Consider the following 12,228-nt stretch of genomic DNA (forward strand, 5'->3'; position numbering starts at 1 on the left):
TTCTCAACTCAAAAAACATCATAACCACCGCAAATTTGTTGTGTTGTTGCCCCTAACACAAACCACTGAAGAGTTTAAATGATCTTAAATTACTTTATAATCTAAGCAGTATCTTAAAGCTTCCACTAAGATGAAACAGTCAACTACAGCACACAAAACAACAAGATTAACACTGCAAAATTATTACAGTATCCTAATATTGATACTGTAGTCCTTTGAGGTAATTTTCACTATAATCGATAACTAAGGGGACATTTACACGACAATAATGTACAAATAACGGAAAAAGATGTATCTTTGTGTTTTTTGCGTACAGACAACAACGTTGTCAAAATGATCTCTGTTCACACGGATCCGAGAAGATGACTAAAAAGCTGTATTATTCATGCCAGACCAGTAGTTGGCAATGTCACTTTGTAAAGAAACACTACGCGACTGAACACATATTACGTCACCGTTTTCACAAATTCACTTTTTGTAGTTTACACAGAGATGATGATAACAGTATCGGTTTCAGGCCCCCAAAACACAGTTGTTGGATAAATAAATGGCCAAAAGGCATACAAAGTTTTCTGTGTGAAACGAGTAGAAGGGGTCACTTTAGTGAAATTTCTCAGGTCATATAAAAGTGTAAAATATGAAGCACAGCTAACACTAATCACTTTCAAACAAAGCAGCTTTCTTTTGACCAATGCAGCGAATCTGCAAGACCAATTTGATCCCACAGCAAAAATTTGTGTGGAGAAATCCTTCGCCGAAATTCCAACATGGATTCCTATTTAAATGACTGAATTTCCAACACAATCTCACAGCAATTCTTAAATATTTTATGTTTTAGCGAATTGATGGCTAATGCATATTAATTTGTATGATCTCATCTGTACGTTTTCGTTCGATCTGCTTATGCTCCAGTGATGGGTATGTTTAGAGGGTGAGGTTAGGGGTGGTCCTTCATGCTTTTTTTTTTTTTAATAATCATACAAATTAATCTGAAATTGCCACCTCATAACATAGTTACATTTTCTAGTGACATCAGGTTGAAATTTCGCCGAACAACGGTGTGGTGATACGAGACACTTAAAAGAAGCGCCGTTTCAATTGACAATGGATAATATTAGAAAATATTAGACCACAATCATAATAATTTAATCCAAAAATGTAATACAATGTTTTCCAAGTGCTGTAAACCTTTAATAACTCTGAAGAACAGACTGTATTTTTTGTTATTTGTGCGAACAAATTCACAGCTCTAAAATCTCATTCAAAGAGATATCTTTAAATTTGGGTATGACAGTCTCTCACAAGACACACAAGAGCCAGCAGTAATTTATATTGTTAAATATTTCGAGGTTTATCAGGGAATAAATCTCAAGAAAAAGTTGTATGGGAATAAGAAAACTTGGACTCTTCGTCACTCAAAGCTTATGGCTTCAGGAGGTCAGTACTCTACATCAGAAGAATATAGAGAACAAAGACCACTATGAGGATTTTTAAGGATTGAACATTCAGCAAAAAATAAATAAAAATAATGTACAAGTGGCATTTTGCTGGGTAACGTTTTCTTATGAGCATGTTGGCACGTACAGAAACTGGCCCGCTATTAGTTGTAGTACATCAACAAACTCTTTAAATGAATACCACTCTCTGACCCGTCTGTGTTTTCAAATACAAGGCTTGCTTTAATAGCCTCTGATCTAATCCATCAGTTGACACCGGCACAATTTCAGCCATTGCTGATTGTAACCTCATGGATATTGATTCTGGCTTTCCAGAATGAAAACAGTGATGTCACTAATAAGCAGTTTCTTTGACTAAACCCAATCCAATCACTTCTGAAAATGTTTATTCTGAGATCAAGCTGGGTCTCAGTTGTAAAAGTAAACCTGCTTGACTTGAGAGAGAGTTATGGGGTTTGTCAGAGAGCCGAGGACCTCAGAGTGCACACGGAGAGTACAGCAGACGCAGGAATCACTCAAGGGATGCTGTGATCCTAAAGCAGAGAGACAGGGACGAAACAGCAAACAGATCAACGTGTGCGGCCCCTCGCACAGCTGTCTCCGGTTAAATAATGGCTCCTGCTGATCCCATCCTGCTAGCACAATTACCCAGAGCTCCGGAGACCAGAGCACAGACGCTCAGAATGCTTGGATAATGATTCCCAGCAAATTGATGACACTGGTGGCCTCGTTTGCACAAGCTAGATTAACCTGAGCGGGAGAGTTTGGTGCTCCTCGCTGAACGAGAGCTGAGCAGATACAGAGGAAACTGCAGTAAAAGCAGCACTTCATAGTGCGTGTTTGTGAAGCGGATTGCATCCTAACACAGGCAGTTTATCACCAAAAGCACAACTCAAGTGTAATGCATCCCTCACTTGAAGCGGTAAAACAAACACTTATTTATGTGGATTGCTAACATTAATGTGCTTTACCATGAAACCTGTTGATTTGGGTTAACAAAAGCACACGTTTTTCTCATACAGCAAAGTTTTTGTGGCGAGTATGTCACCTTAAATGAAACTCAGCACCTGTGGAAATGGTTCTCCCTGGACATCCATTATTGCCAATCCATTGTTTCTAGTCTATCAGCTTTTGGTGCTACATTAAAAACAACCAATTTCTACTGCCGGAGTGGATATACTGAACCGTAAATAATCATAGCAGGTTTTCACCCATCCCATCTATTGGCCTGCGTTGCTTTGTCAGTGCGTGTGCATTGATTTTCATTCACCAAGATTAATTGGCCTCTTTAATAGACTAATTTCACAGAGGAACGGCAATAATCAGGGACAAATGAGCAACAGACTGTGTTTGTTTACTTTGCCTTTATTATGAAGTGCTTAAAATGCCTTGTGTCTTGTGCTTACATCATTTGAACATTGGCTCAAAAAGTCGCAGGACATTTTTTGTTTGTTTCTTGAACAGGTTTAGTGGATTCATCTACAGTAAAAAGTTTTTTTCTCTTCAAATGAGTATCTACATGAAGATCATTTCACAAACTGAGCTGTTGTTCCTCTTTCAAGATATAAAAAAGGAAGATTGAGCTAGGTAATATCTACCTGAATCTAGGGTTTTTGTGCTACTTTTTAAGGATTTCTACAATGAAGTGCTTTTAAACTCAGGGACAACCAAACAGGAGGAAACAAAGTGTCAGATCTGAGCTGAGCTGGGAATGCAGTGTGAGTGCATTACAGAACGGCTATGCAGATGGCACACCTTCCTATCACTCCAGTCCTTTCTTGTCCCTTTAAGATAACCTCAGAAAAAAACATTACATGTTCCACACTTCTGGAGAATGGTTCTGAATTGCTTAGAGTGGAGTTACAGCACTTTGGGCCTACATCCTAAATCTATGTGAAATTCGAGGCAGGCAGTGCATAAGCAGAGAGCAAAGAAAGGTGGTTTAGACTTATGGATTTAGTCTCACTAAACTCTACATTGGCATTTTCCCTGATGTGGTATTTTTAAATGTTTATTAAGAGTATTGGATCAAAACGTACCTGATTTAGAAAAAACTGCTATAGGTAATACTTTATTACTTTCAAAAATACCATGCATTATGATTATTGCTTTTTATATTCTTAAGAGAACCCCTAGAAATATTGCCCCCTGATACTATCTCTACATTTTGGCAAAATTATAAGCTTTGTGGTATTGGCATAGATTTCTTTTCTTTTCTTTTTGCATGCAGTATGTAGGTATACAAAAAAAGAATCAAACAAACAAAATACATTTTTTCAATTATTACCATGGATCTAAATGCTTTGGCGTGTTAATAAGACTGGTGTAAACCAAAAGGCAACATTATTCAGAAAGAAAAATGCAAATTGAATCATTAAAAAAAATCACATTTTCAGTGCATCATAGAGAATCATACATCCTAGATGAAGTAATTAAAACAAACAAATAATAAATATTTAAAAAAATTAAATAAATAAATACCGGTTTACCTCGATTGTGAATACGTTTGGGCCACTTGCAGCAGTGTGATAATATCCACTGACAATACAAAAGAGTTTTATTTTAATGAGGAACATGGTGTCAATCAAACCTTCATTTGACGCCAGTCATAGTCAAGTGTTGCGCAGCGTCGAGGTGAACTGTCTGAATGTCATTTAAGGACATGGTTGCTGAAGTGCATGCGAAGGTTCCATATTCCTTTAAGGTCAACTTTGCAAAAGAAAAAAAAATAGATAAAATTGTGCTATTATTCGGTTTCATTTTGATTGTGAGACATAAATGGATAAGATAGCTTAATCATCCTAACACGTGATGGGACGGGGGGAGTGAGCGTTTACAGACCGGAAGTCACGCCTCGACGGATCCGAGCGGCGAGAACGCGCCTTTAAAGCATGCCGACTCGTAGTGCTTGTTCAGATAGGACTTGAGTGCGAAAGTTTTGTTGCACCGTTTGCATTTGTAATGCTTAAACGCGGAGTGGGTCTGCATGTGCGCCCGCAGGTTGGAGCGGTCGGCGAACGCTTTTCCACAGTGTGCACATCCAAAGGGCTTCTCGCCCGTGTGAGAGCGCATGTGGCCCTGCAGTAGCCAAGGTCTGCTGAATGCTTTCCCACATATGTCACACTTGTGCTTGAGGTCATGGGTAAGCAGGTGCATGGCCATGGCTGGCATGGACACGTACACTTTCCCACATGTCGGGCACTTTTTGGCCATCTTGCTGTCCAGGCTCCGGTGCGTCTGTTTGTGCCTGCTCAGGTTGGAAGATGTTGCGTAGGTTTTGCCACATTCGTTGCACGTGTGCCTCTGGAGGGTCCGTGAGCTGCTGATCACTTTCCGACGGGACCTGCCGTCCGTGATGAAGAACGCATCCACGGCGTAACCTTCGCTCACCGCATTGTCGCCGTTGATGTACCCGGACGTGATCTCTGACTGCGGGCTGTCCGGCTGGTCCGAGTCAGGTGCTCCGTAGTCACTGTGGTTGCTGTCATAAATCGGTCCTGGAGAAGGTACTTTAGTGCCACCATCACTTTCTCCATCATAAACGGCCGGGGTGATGTAGTCACTGATGTAGCCTAGCGTGGAGAGAACAAGATCTTTTATTTAATTATTCATATTCACAAGGGAATCGAGTGAGGACAATGGGGTTCGGCGGTACAATGGCCACTTTTCCGCTCAATTTATCTCCACCTTGGCAAAGGCGACGGGCAACCAGATTGTGCCAGTGCTCTTTGAGATTCCTTAAATGTTCACAAATTCAGGATTTCTCTTTGAATAGAATTAGACTTAATGACCATTCACTACAGGAAATTTCAAATAGAATACATGTCAGTTTGACTTCCCATTATTCCAGAGTTATTTCAGGACAAAGCCGTGGAGCTGTGAATGATACCGTGTTACCGTAGGAAAAAGTGCTATCTGTGCTCATACTGTAAGTCCACAGTAAACGTACTGTGGACTTACAGTATGAGCACAGATAGCACTTTTTTTTTACAGTGGGAGATTAATTACCCCTTTCTAAAGGCACCACCATTAGCACAGTGTGCAGTGTGCAGCTGCACTAAGCGTTTCTTTGATTTGCAGAATAAACAAAACACCTCAGCTCATCTGGAAGTGACTGGGCTCCAAGTTGTTGAGAAGTTATGGTTGTTACCAGCAGCAGATTTTCATAAGGCATGCGTCATGCATGTGAATTTTACCAGGCATTTTCAGTGCTGGAATCCCACTTATTATGTTTGCATTCCCATTACGGTTTCACATAAATCCCAAGCAACAACAGAGGTGCTCAATCCTGTAACTGGATATCTACTTTCCTTCCTGCAGAGTTTAATTTATACAGTAAATGAACCCCAATACCTTGCTTAGCACCACACAACCTTGGTCGCTTTTAAAACTATGCTTGGATTTGGCTAAAGTGTGCAAAATAAACAAAAAAAGAACATTTGCATTCCTTTGCAATTACCTTTGTCGTGTATCCGAAAGCTAAGATCGGTCCTGGACCTGCCGTACACGTTCTCAAGTTCCGTGGATGAGAAATCATCTAGCTTCACCTTTTTCACCAAAAAAGACCTTGGCATGTTTAGAGCGCAGAGCTGAAATCCTCTTCCAGCACGTTATCCTCTCTTTATCCACCGCACAATCGAAGAGTTGGTCCTGCAGGGCTGAAAGTCAAACACCTGAGCGGGAGGAAAGACGAGGAAGCTCCGTTGCTTCAGCTGTGCACGATCCGTTTTGCACAGGCGAAATGCAACTTCAGCACTGGACAGCAGCAGATCCGCCTCCCCGAGCCCGAGTGTCAGAGTGCGCTTAGACCCAAATGGAAGCGCTCCAAAAATGGGCAGCTTTAAATGCGAGCAGGTTTCCGGAGAAGCTGTTGTTGTTATTGCTGTGAAAGCGGGGGGTGGGGGGAGAGAGAGGTGTCCGCTGCTGTCTCTGCTCGCGCGGTGTCGGTTTGATGTTTGAGCTCTGCTGATCAGCTGCTGGGATTTATACGCGCGCGATCAGGTGGGAGATGGAGATGGAAGTGCTTAATTTCATCCATCAGAAATCTCCCGGGAACAACATTGGACGAGAATGATTTATTGATGCTGTAACTCGTCTCTCAGTCATTTTTTTCACCACATTCACGGCGCCCGCCATGTTCCTGAGGAATAAACATAAAATGCATTGTTTGGAAAAGTCGAGTTACGACAATCTATTGAACGTCATCCAGGCTTGGAAACATAAATTAAAGTGAATCACACACACACACACACACACACACACACACACACACACACACACACATATATATATATGTTTTGTTTATTTGAAAGAATGAAAACATTTTAGTTTTTCATTCCTTCTTTCAGAATAAGTCAATACGAAATAACAGTTACACCTCAAACTTGGTCTGTTCCTCGTTCTCTTTGGTCGTATTCAGCACCTTTTCTCTGAAAGCTTGCATAAAATAGCCTACATGGGACATCAACGGAAATATTATACTCAGCAATATCTAGCAATTTGTATTATTTAAATAATATAGGCAGTTATATTTGTTCTTGTGTCATATATGTCCAAAATAGAAAACATATCCTTGCTGTTTTTCAAAACAAATAAATAAGTTTAAAAAACTGCTCTTAAACATGCACTCATTTATTTTGTTTAGTCAGAATTACATAAAATCCCATCTACTCCTTCCTATCAGTAACTAATAAACTGCCTATCTCTCTGGTTTGTATCGCTGGGGTTAGGTTTATGAAAAAGGTACATTTTATGCTCAAAAGTGAAGCAAAGATAATAGCTGGGTCTTATTTCAAAAGTTATTTAAAAGGATGAAAACATTTCAAAGCAATTTTTTTATTAATATGACAATAACAATATGACAATAGCATTTAACTTTACTTTTTAACTTTACTTTACCCATCTGCTCTGAAGATTTCACAAAATGCATCCACAAACTTCACAAAACCCTTTGCCACCGATTTACAAATATTAGATATGTCCCGCTCAATATATTCCTTCCAGTTAGCAATATTAGTAGTTATTTATTTGATTCAAAAGGGCAAAAAGTGTTGCCGAAGTTCATTACACTTGAAAACTTGTGAAAACTCTGTAAATTGCATTGTGTATGCTTAAATTAATGAAAAAAAGATGCTGTTATTTTTTACAGTATCTTGTTCTTTTGCCAGTGCAACAGAAAAGATAAAGTCGTCAATGATTTCTAAAAAAATAAAACTAAAATATAGAGGCCATATGACGATATTATTGAACCATAACCTTATGAGTTGGTATCAATTATTAGAGAATATAAAGTAAGCTTTTCAGACATAAAGTACTCTCAAAAATCCCTATTTTCTATGTTTAACCAGTATTACCTAAAATCCCATCCACTCCGTGCCATCACTAACTAATCACCTGCCTGTGATTTTCTGTGATTTTTAGCAGCAGTGTTATAGGTTGCGTAGGCTAGTTTACAGCTGGTGCTCGTGTGCAGTGGCAGGCAGGCAAGCACAGAGGAGTGTAAGATTCAGGCTTTGCAGCTGCTGTGGCCCCCTCCACGAGCAGATGGAGCCTAGTGGGAACAAGCCGGGATTTGGGGGGGAAGGAGCAGCATAGGGGAACTCAAAATCACTAGAAGAGAGAAATAGAGGGAAGGAGTTTGAGAGAAGTGTTTGGTTGTAGTGTTGATGGGATCAACACAAATTCAGTGGTTTGGTCTTCAAGCAGTTTGTTCACCCCTAAAATCAGAGGATCAGAGCTTACATATCACCTGTTTTGTCAGTTCAGCACTAAACTGGATCAGTTTAATCTACCTAGAGTTTCTCCTGGGTTTTCAGGTCAAATCATACCAAATATCCTGATTCTAGCTGGTTAGGTCATCTTAAGTACATTCAATTTAATTAACAAAGTGCACACACACTATAGAAACCAATCAATATAGATAGCCGCAAGCAGCAATCATTGGGGTCCAAGCACCAATGGCCCATGTGAATGATTATGAAGTGATTTTTAGCTATATCTTTACTGAAAGTTAGAGCTTGATCATAATATGTGTAGTTTACTGTATGAGTGGAGGACTCATATTCAACATTTAAATGTAGATTAAACGCATGGATAGGACCATTTCGAATTAATGTAAAGATTTGCAGCTCAAAACTTTAACTGTTGCAAAGTTATTAGCTTGTGGCTGATTTTCACAAAAATCAGTACACATATTCATTTTCACAAGATGCACATTTTTGTAATGGTAGGCCATTCAGATTTGATTTTGTTAAATTTGATTGGCTGCTCGTGGCCATGTTTTTTTTTAAAGTATCCAAGTCATTTTAGAGGAAATGTTATAGGGTGTCCACCAAAGAAGATGTTTACCTTTTATCAACTTCATGGATCATTGGTGGAATTTTACAAAACGTGGTGTGTATCCTCAGAATGCCCTTTTGTCTTTGCGTGTAAAGTTTTGTTAAGCTTTGAAATTGCGTTCAGCAGCTATAGATCAATGCATAAAAATTGCTGCTGCCTGACAAATTAATTAACTTATAGGCCTAACTTTGCCAATTCTTTTGATAGCTTTTTGCCCACAAAAGCAGTGTGGGCCTATTTTGGCAAAGATCGGACCAACGGCCTAGGAGTTCGAAATAGTATTTTTTTAGGTATATTCTAAATGGCGAAAAAAAAATGTATAGGAGACATTTTGTAGGGCTTGTAGGGATTCTGATGGAAAATATTTTTTTTTCTAGAATTTTGTTTAGGGTTCCAAAGTTTTGATTCAAAATGCAAATCGCCGTAGCACCACCTAGTGTCAGACGGTTGTGTGTCTGTGCACATGAGTAGCATTGCACGATCAGGACAATCCTGCCAACTATGTGGTCTCTATGATTTATGGCCCATACACTCTTATGGTAGAAAAATAAAGAGGAAGAAGAAGAAGATGATGATGATCAGTACAAAAACAATAGGGTTTCGGCACCTTCTTTGCTTGGACCCCTCATAAGTAGGTATGTTTGATAAAAAAGCTTTATATAACCATCTGTTTCATGACAAACAGCTACTATGTATAAAGCATCAGATCTAAAATGAGAATAAAATCAGAAAATGAGATTTACAGATGCACCAATATTGAAATTCTGGCAGACACGGATAATTACTACTAAAGAAGCATAAAATATTACTTATTTTTTACAATTTAAAAGATTTAAATTAATTTAAGAAATAAATATTTACATTTTATTTTTATTATATATTTTAAATATTTATAAAAATAAAAATTTATACAAATATTTAGAAAATTATATTCCATTTTGTCTAATTCAATTTAAAGTAAAATATTTTTTTGAGGCATCATTACAGAATAATGCAAAGGACGTGAAATGTTAATAGTTAAATATAAAACATATTTAAAATAAATATTTATTAAACATTTATTATTTTATTATATATTTTAAATATTTATTAAAATTACATATTTAGTTGAAATAAAGTAAACATTTTTTTTAAATGTGCTAAAGATTACATTTAACAGTACTAAAATTATTAGTGTCTTTAAAGATCAATCTTAAGTGAGCGTTAGATGGTGACAAAGGTAATCTAAATGTAATAAATAAAGGGTAATGAGCATGCATTTAATATACTGTATAATATCTAACGATATGATAACTAAAAAATAAATCCAATAATGGTTATTGTACAGATATATCATGCATTTCTTTTGTAAGACAATGGTTCACTTAAGCTATAACAACAGAGGTTTCAGAGCACAAATAAAGGGGACCGCTGAATATTATCCTTCAACTTGCTGTCGCAGTAATAACACTAAATATTGCTGAGTACAGTCCTCAACAGGCCAGAAATGCTGGTCTAGGAGTAAAACATACCTTGCCCTCTCTTTGAGTAAAACATACTTCATTGGCAAACCAGGGAAACAAATACCAAAGATTCCACTAAAGTTAGTGGGTGGCACTACAATTCACACACTATGTAATATGTACTACAAACTCTCTCTCTTCCCTCTCTCTCCCCTTACATTCACAGCAAATTGAGGATGATGCAAGTGATGGTGGGTAATTAGGATTCTCTCCTCCTCTTTGTCTCGAGCGCTTGAGCGATTTAAGTCATCACCACGCAAGTGTCAGTGGGGCTGCTGCAGATCTTTGCCTCGAGCTCTTTCCTTTACAAGAGTCAGCCTCCATCTGTGCCTTTGTAGTTTCTTCATCCTGATGAGGAAAGAGGCTCCAAGGTAATTGCCTTGAATCAGTGAAATTGCATTTCTATACTTGACAAGCCTTTCTGTGAAAGAGTAACATACCAGAGACTGGGAATTCTGTTTTGGAGAGAGGAAGAAAAGAAAGAAGAGAGAGATATCATTTAATTCTGCCGACAGTCAAACAATGGTATGTCAGAAGTGATCAGAGGTTACATCCTTCTGAACCACAAGACACAGAGCCAAGGTAGAGAGAGATATTAACACCAGCTCAGAGATTATATTATAGCCAACTCTGACACGTAAACAGACACGCACATACAAATGCACACGCAATCTAGCTCTGCATTCATCTCCCTGCAGATCACTGAAAGGCTCTCGGATGTTTTCCCTGGTCACTGTGAGGAGCCAAATCACTCAGAGTGGACTCACTGCCAAAAGAAACTCACATGGAATCAACTTGCTATTGAATTCTGCATACTAATGGTTGCGACAAGGGGTGAGTTTAACACTATCAGTTTAACCACTTAGAAATAGGTATCATACATGACCACCAACCACATAAGGTAAAGAATTTGTAAGTCTCTGCATAAAAAAATAAAAAAAAAGATTCACATAGCAAAAACAGAAATTTCAACAATTCACTTCTGGGTTATAATTCTACTTGCAATTATGGACTACTGTATGTTAAATTACATTATCATTATCATAATTATCATTCTTGTCCGAAAATGTAATAATAACCACATAAATTATATGTGATTTTAGGGATAACTTATGGGTAGGGTTTAAGTTATCCCCATAAAATCAAAGGGAAATGATAGGTGAATAACACTCATAGAAGCACCTAAACCTGGTTGTAAGCCTAAACTGATCAAACTGTAAACTGTAAACCTTCAAATCTGATTGGTTGATTGGAATATTGCTCCAGGTTCAACAAAGCTGTTGATCCAGGAACATGTTTTACTTGGTGAAATCAGGTTCTCAGGTTCTGAACTCCAGGCTGTTCCAGCGGTACAGCGGTTGTGGCAAGGGGACGTAACGTCTCCGTTCCCTCCTCAGGGAACGAGGGTTACATACGTAACCGAGACTTACGGTGGAAATACACACGTAGGGGTTACCCAACGGGGGAACCATGCACATGGAGGCACCTAGCAATCACGAGGGCTGACCGACCGGGCATGCACTCTGGTGATGGCAAGAGGAACTCAGGGTCTAAGAAGATCTCATCTGAGTGAATGAGCTCTGCAGATGTCTGTTAGCGAGGCACCATGCGCTAAAGCCATGGAGGAAGCCACACTCCAGTTGGAGTGTGCCTTCACACCTAGGGGGCATGGTCAACCCTGCGTCTGGAAAGCCAAGACAATGTCGTCCACTATCCAGTGAGACAACCTTTGCTTGGAGAGAGCCCTCCCTTCAGCTTCCCACCAAAACAGACAAAGAGCTGGTCTGAGGTCCTGAAAAACTACGTTCTGTCTACGTAAGCACGGAGGGAGCATACTGGACAGAGCAGTGCCAAGGCTGGATCTGCCTCCTCCAAGGGCAGTGCTTGCAGGTTCACCACCTGATCCCTGAAAGGAGTGGTGGGAACCTTGG

The 12,228-nt window shown here is 39.1% G+C and overlaps 1 protein-coding gene across 1 annotated transcript; it reads right to left on the minus strand.

Moving 5' to 3' along the window:
• Nucleotides 1-2,806: 2,806 nt before the first annotated feature.
• scrt1b (scratch family zinc finger 1b) lies at nucleotides 2,807-6,396 on the minus strand. Its single transcript, XM_077205099.1, has 2 exons — nucleotides 5,917-6,396; nucleotides 2,807-5,029 (listed from the first exon to the last, which is right to left on the minus strand). The coding sequence occupies exons 1-2, from the start codon at nucleotides 6,029-6,031 to the stop codon at nucleotides 4,305-4,307; spliced, it is 840 nt and encodes a 279-aa protein (XP_077061214.1). The 5' UTR covers nucleotides 6,032-6,396; the 3' UTR covers nucleotides 2,807-4,304.
• Nucleotides 6,397-12,228: the final 5,832 nt, after the last annotated feature.

This window comes from Siphateles boraxobius, unplaced genomic scaffold (genome assembly GCF_051911475.1).
Source record: "Siphateles boraxobius isolate OS27281-9 unplaced genomic scaffold, OSU_SipBor_1 12, whole genome shotgun sequence".
In the NCBI taxonomy this organism is placed as follows: Eukaryota; Metazoa; Chordata; class Actinopteri; order Cypriniformes; family Leuciscidae; genus Siphateles; species Siphateles boraxobius.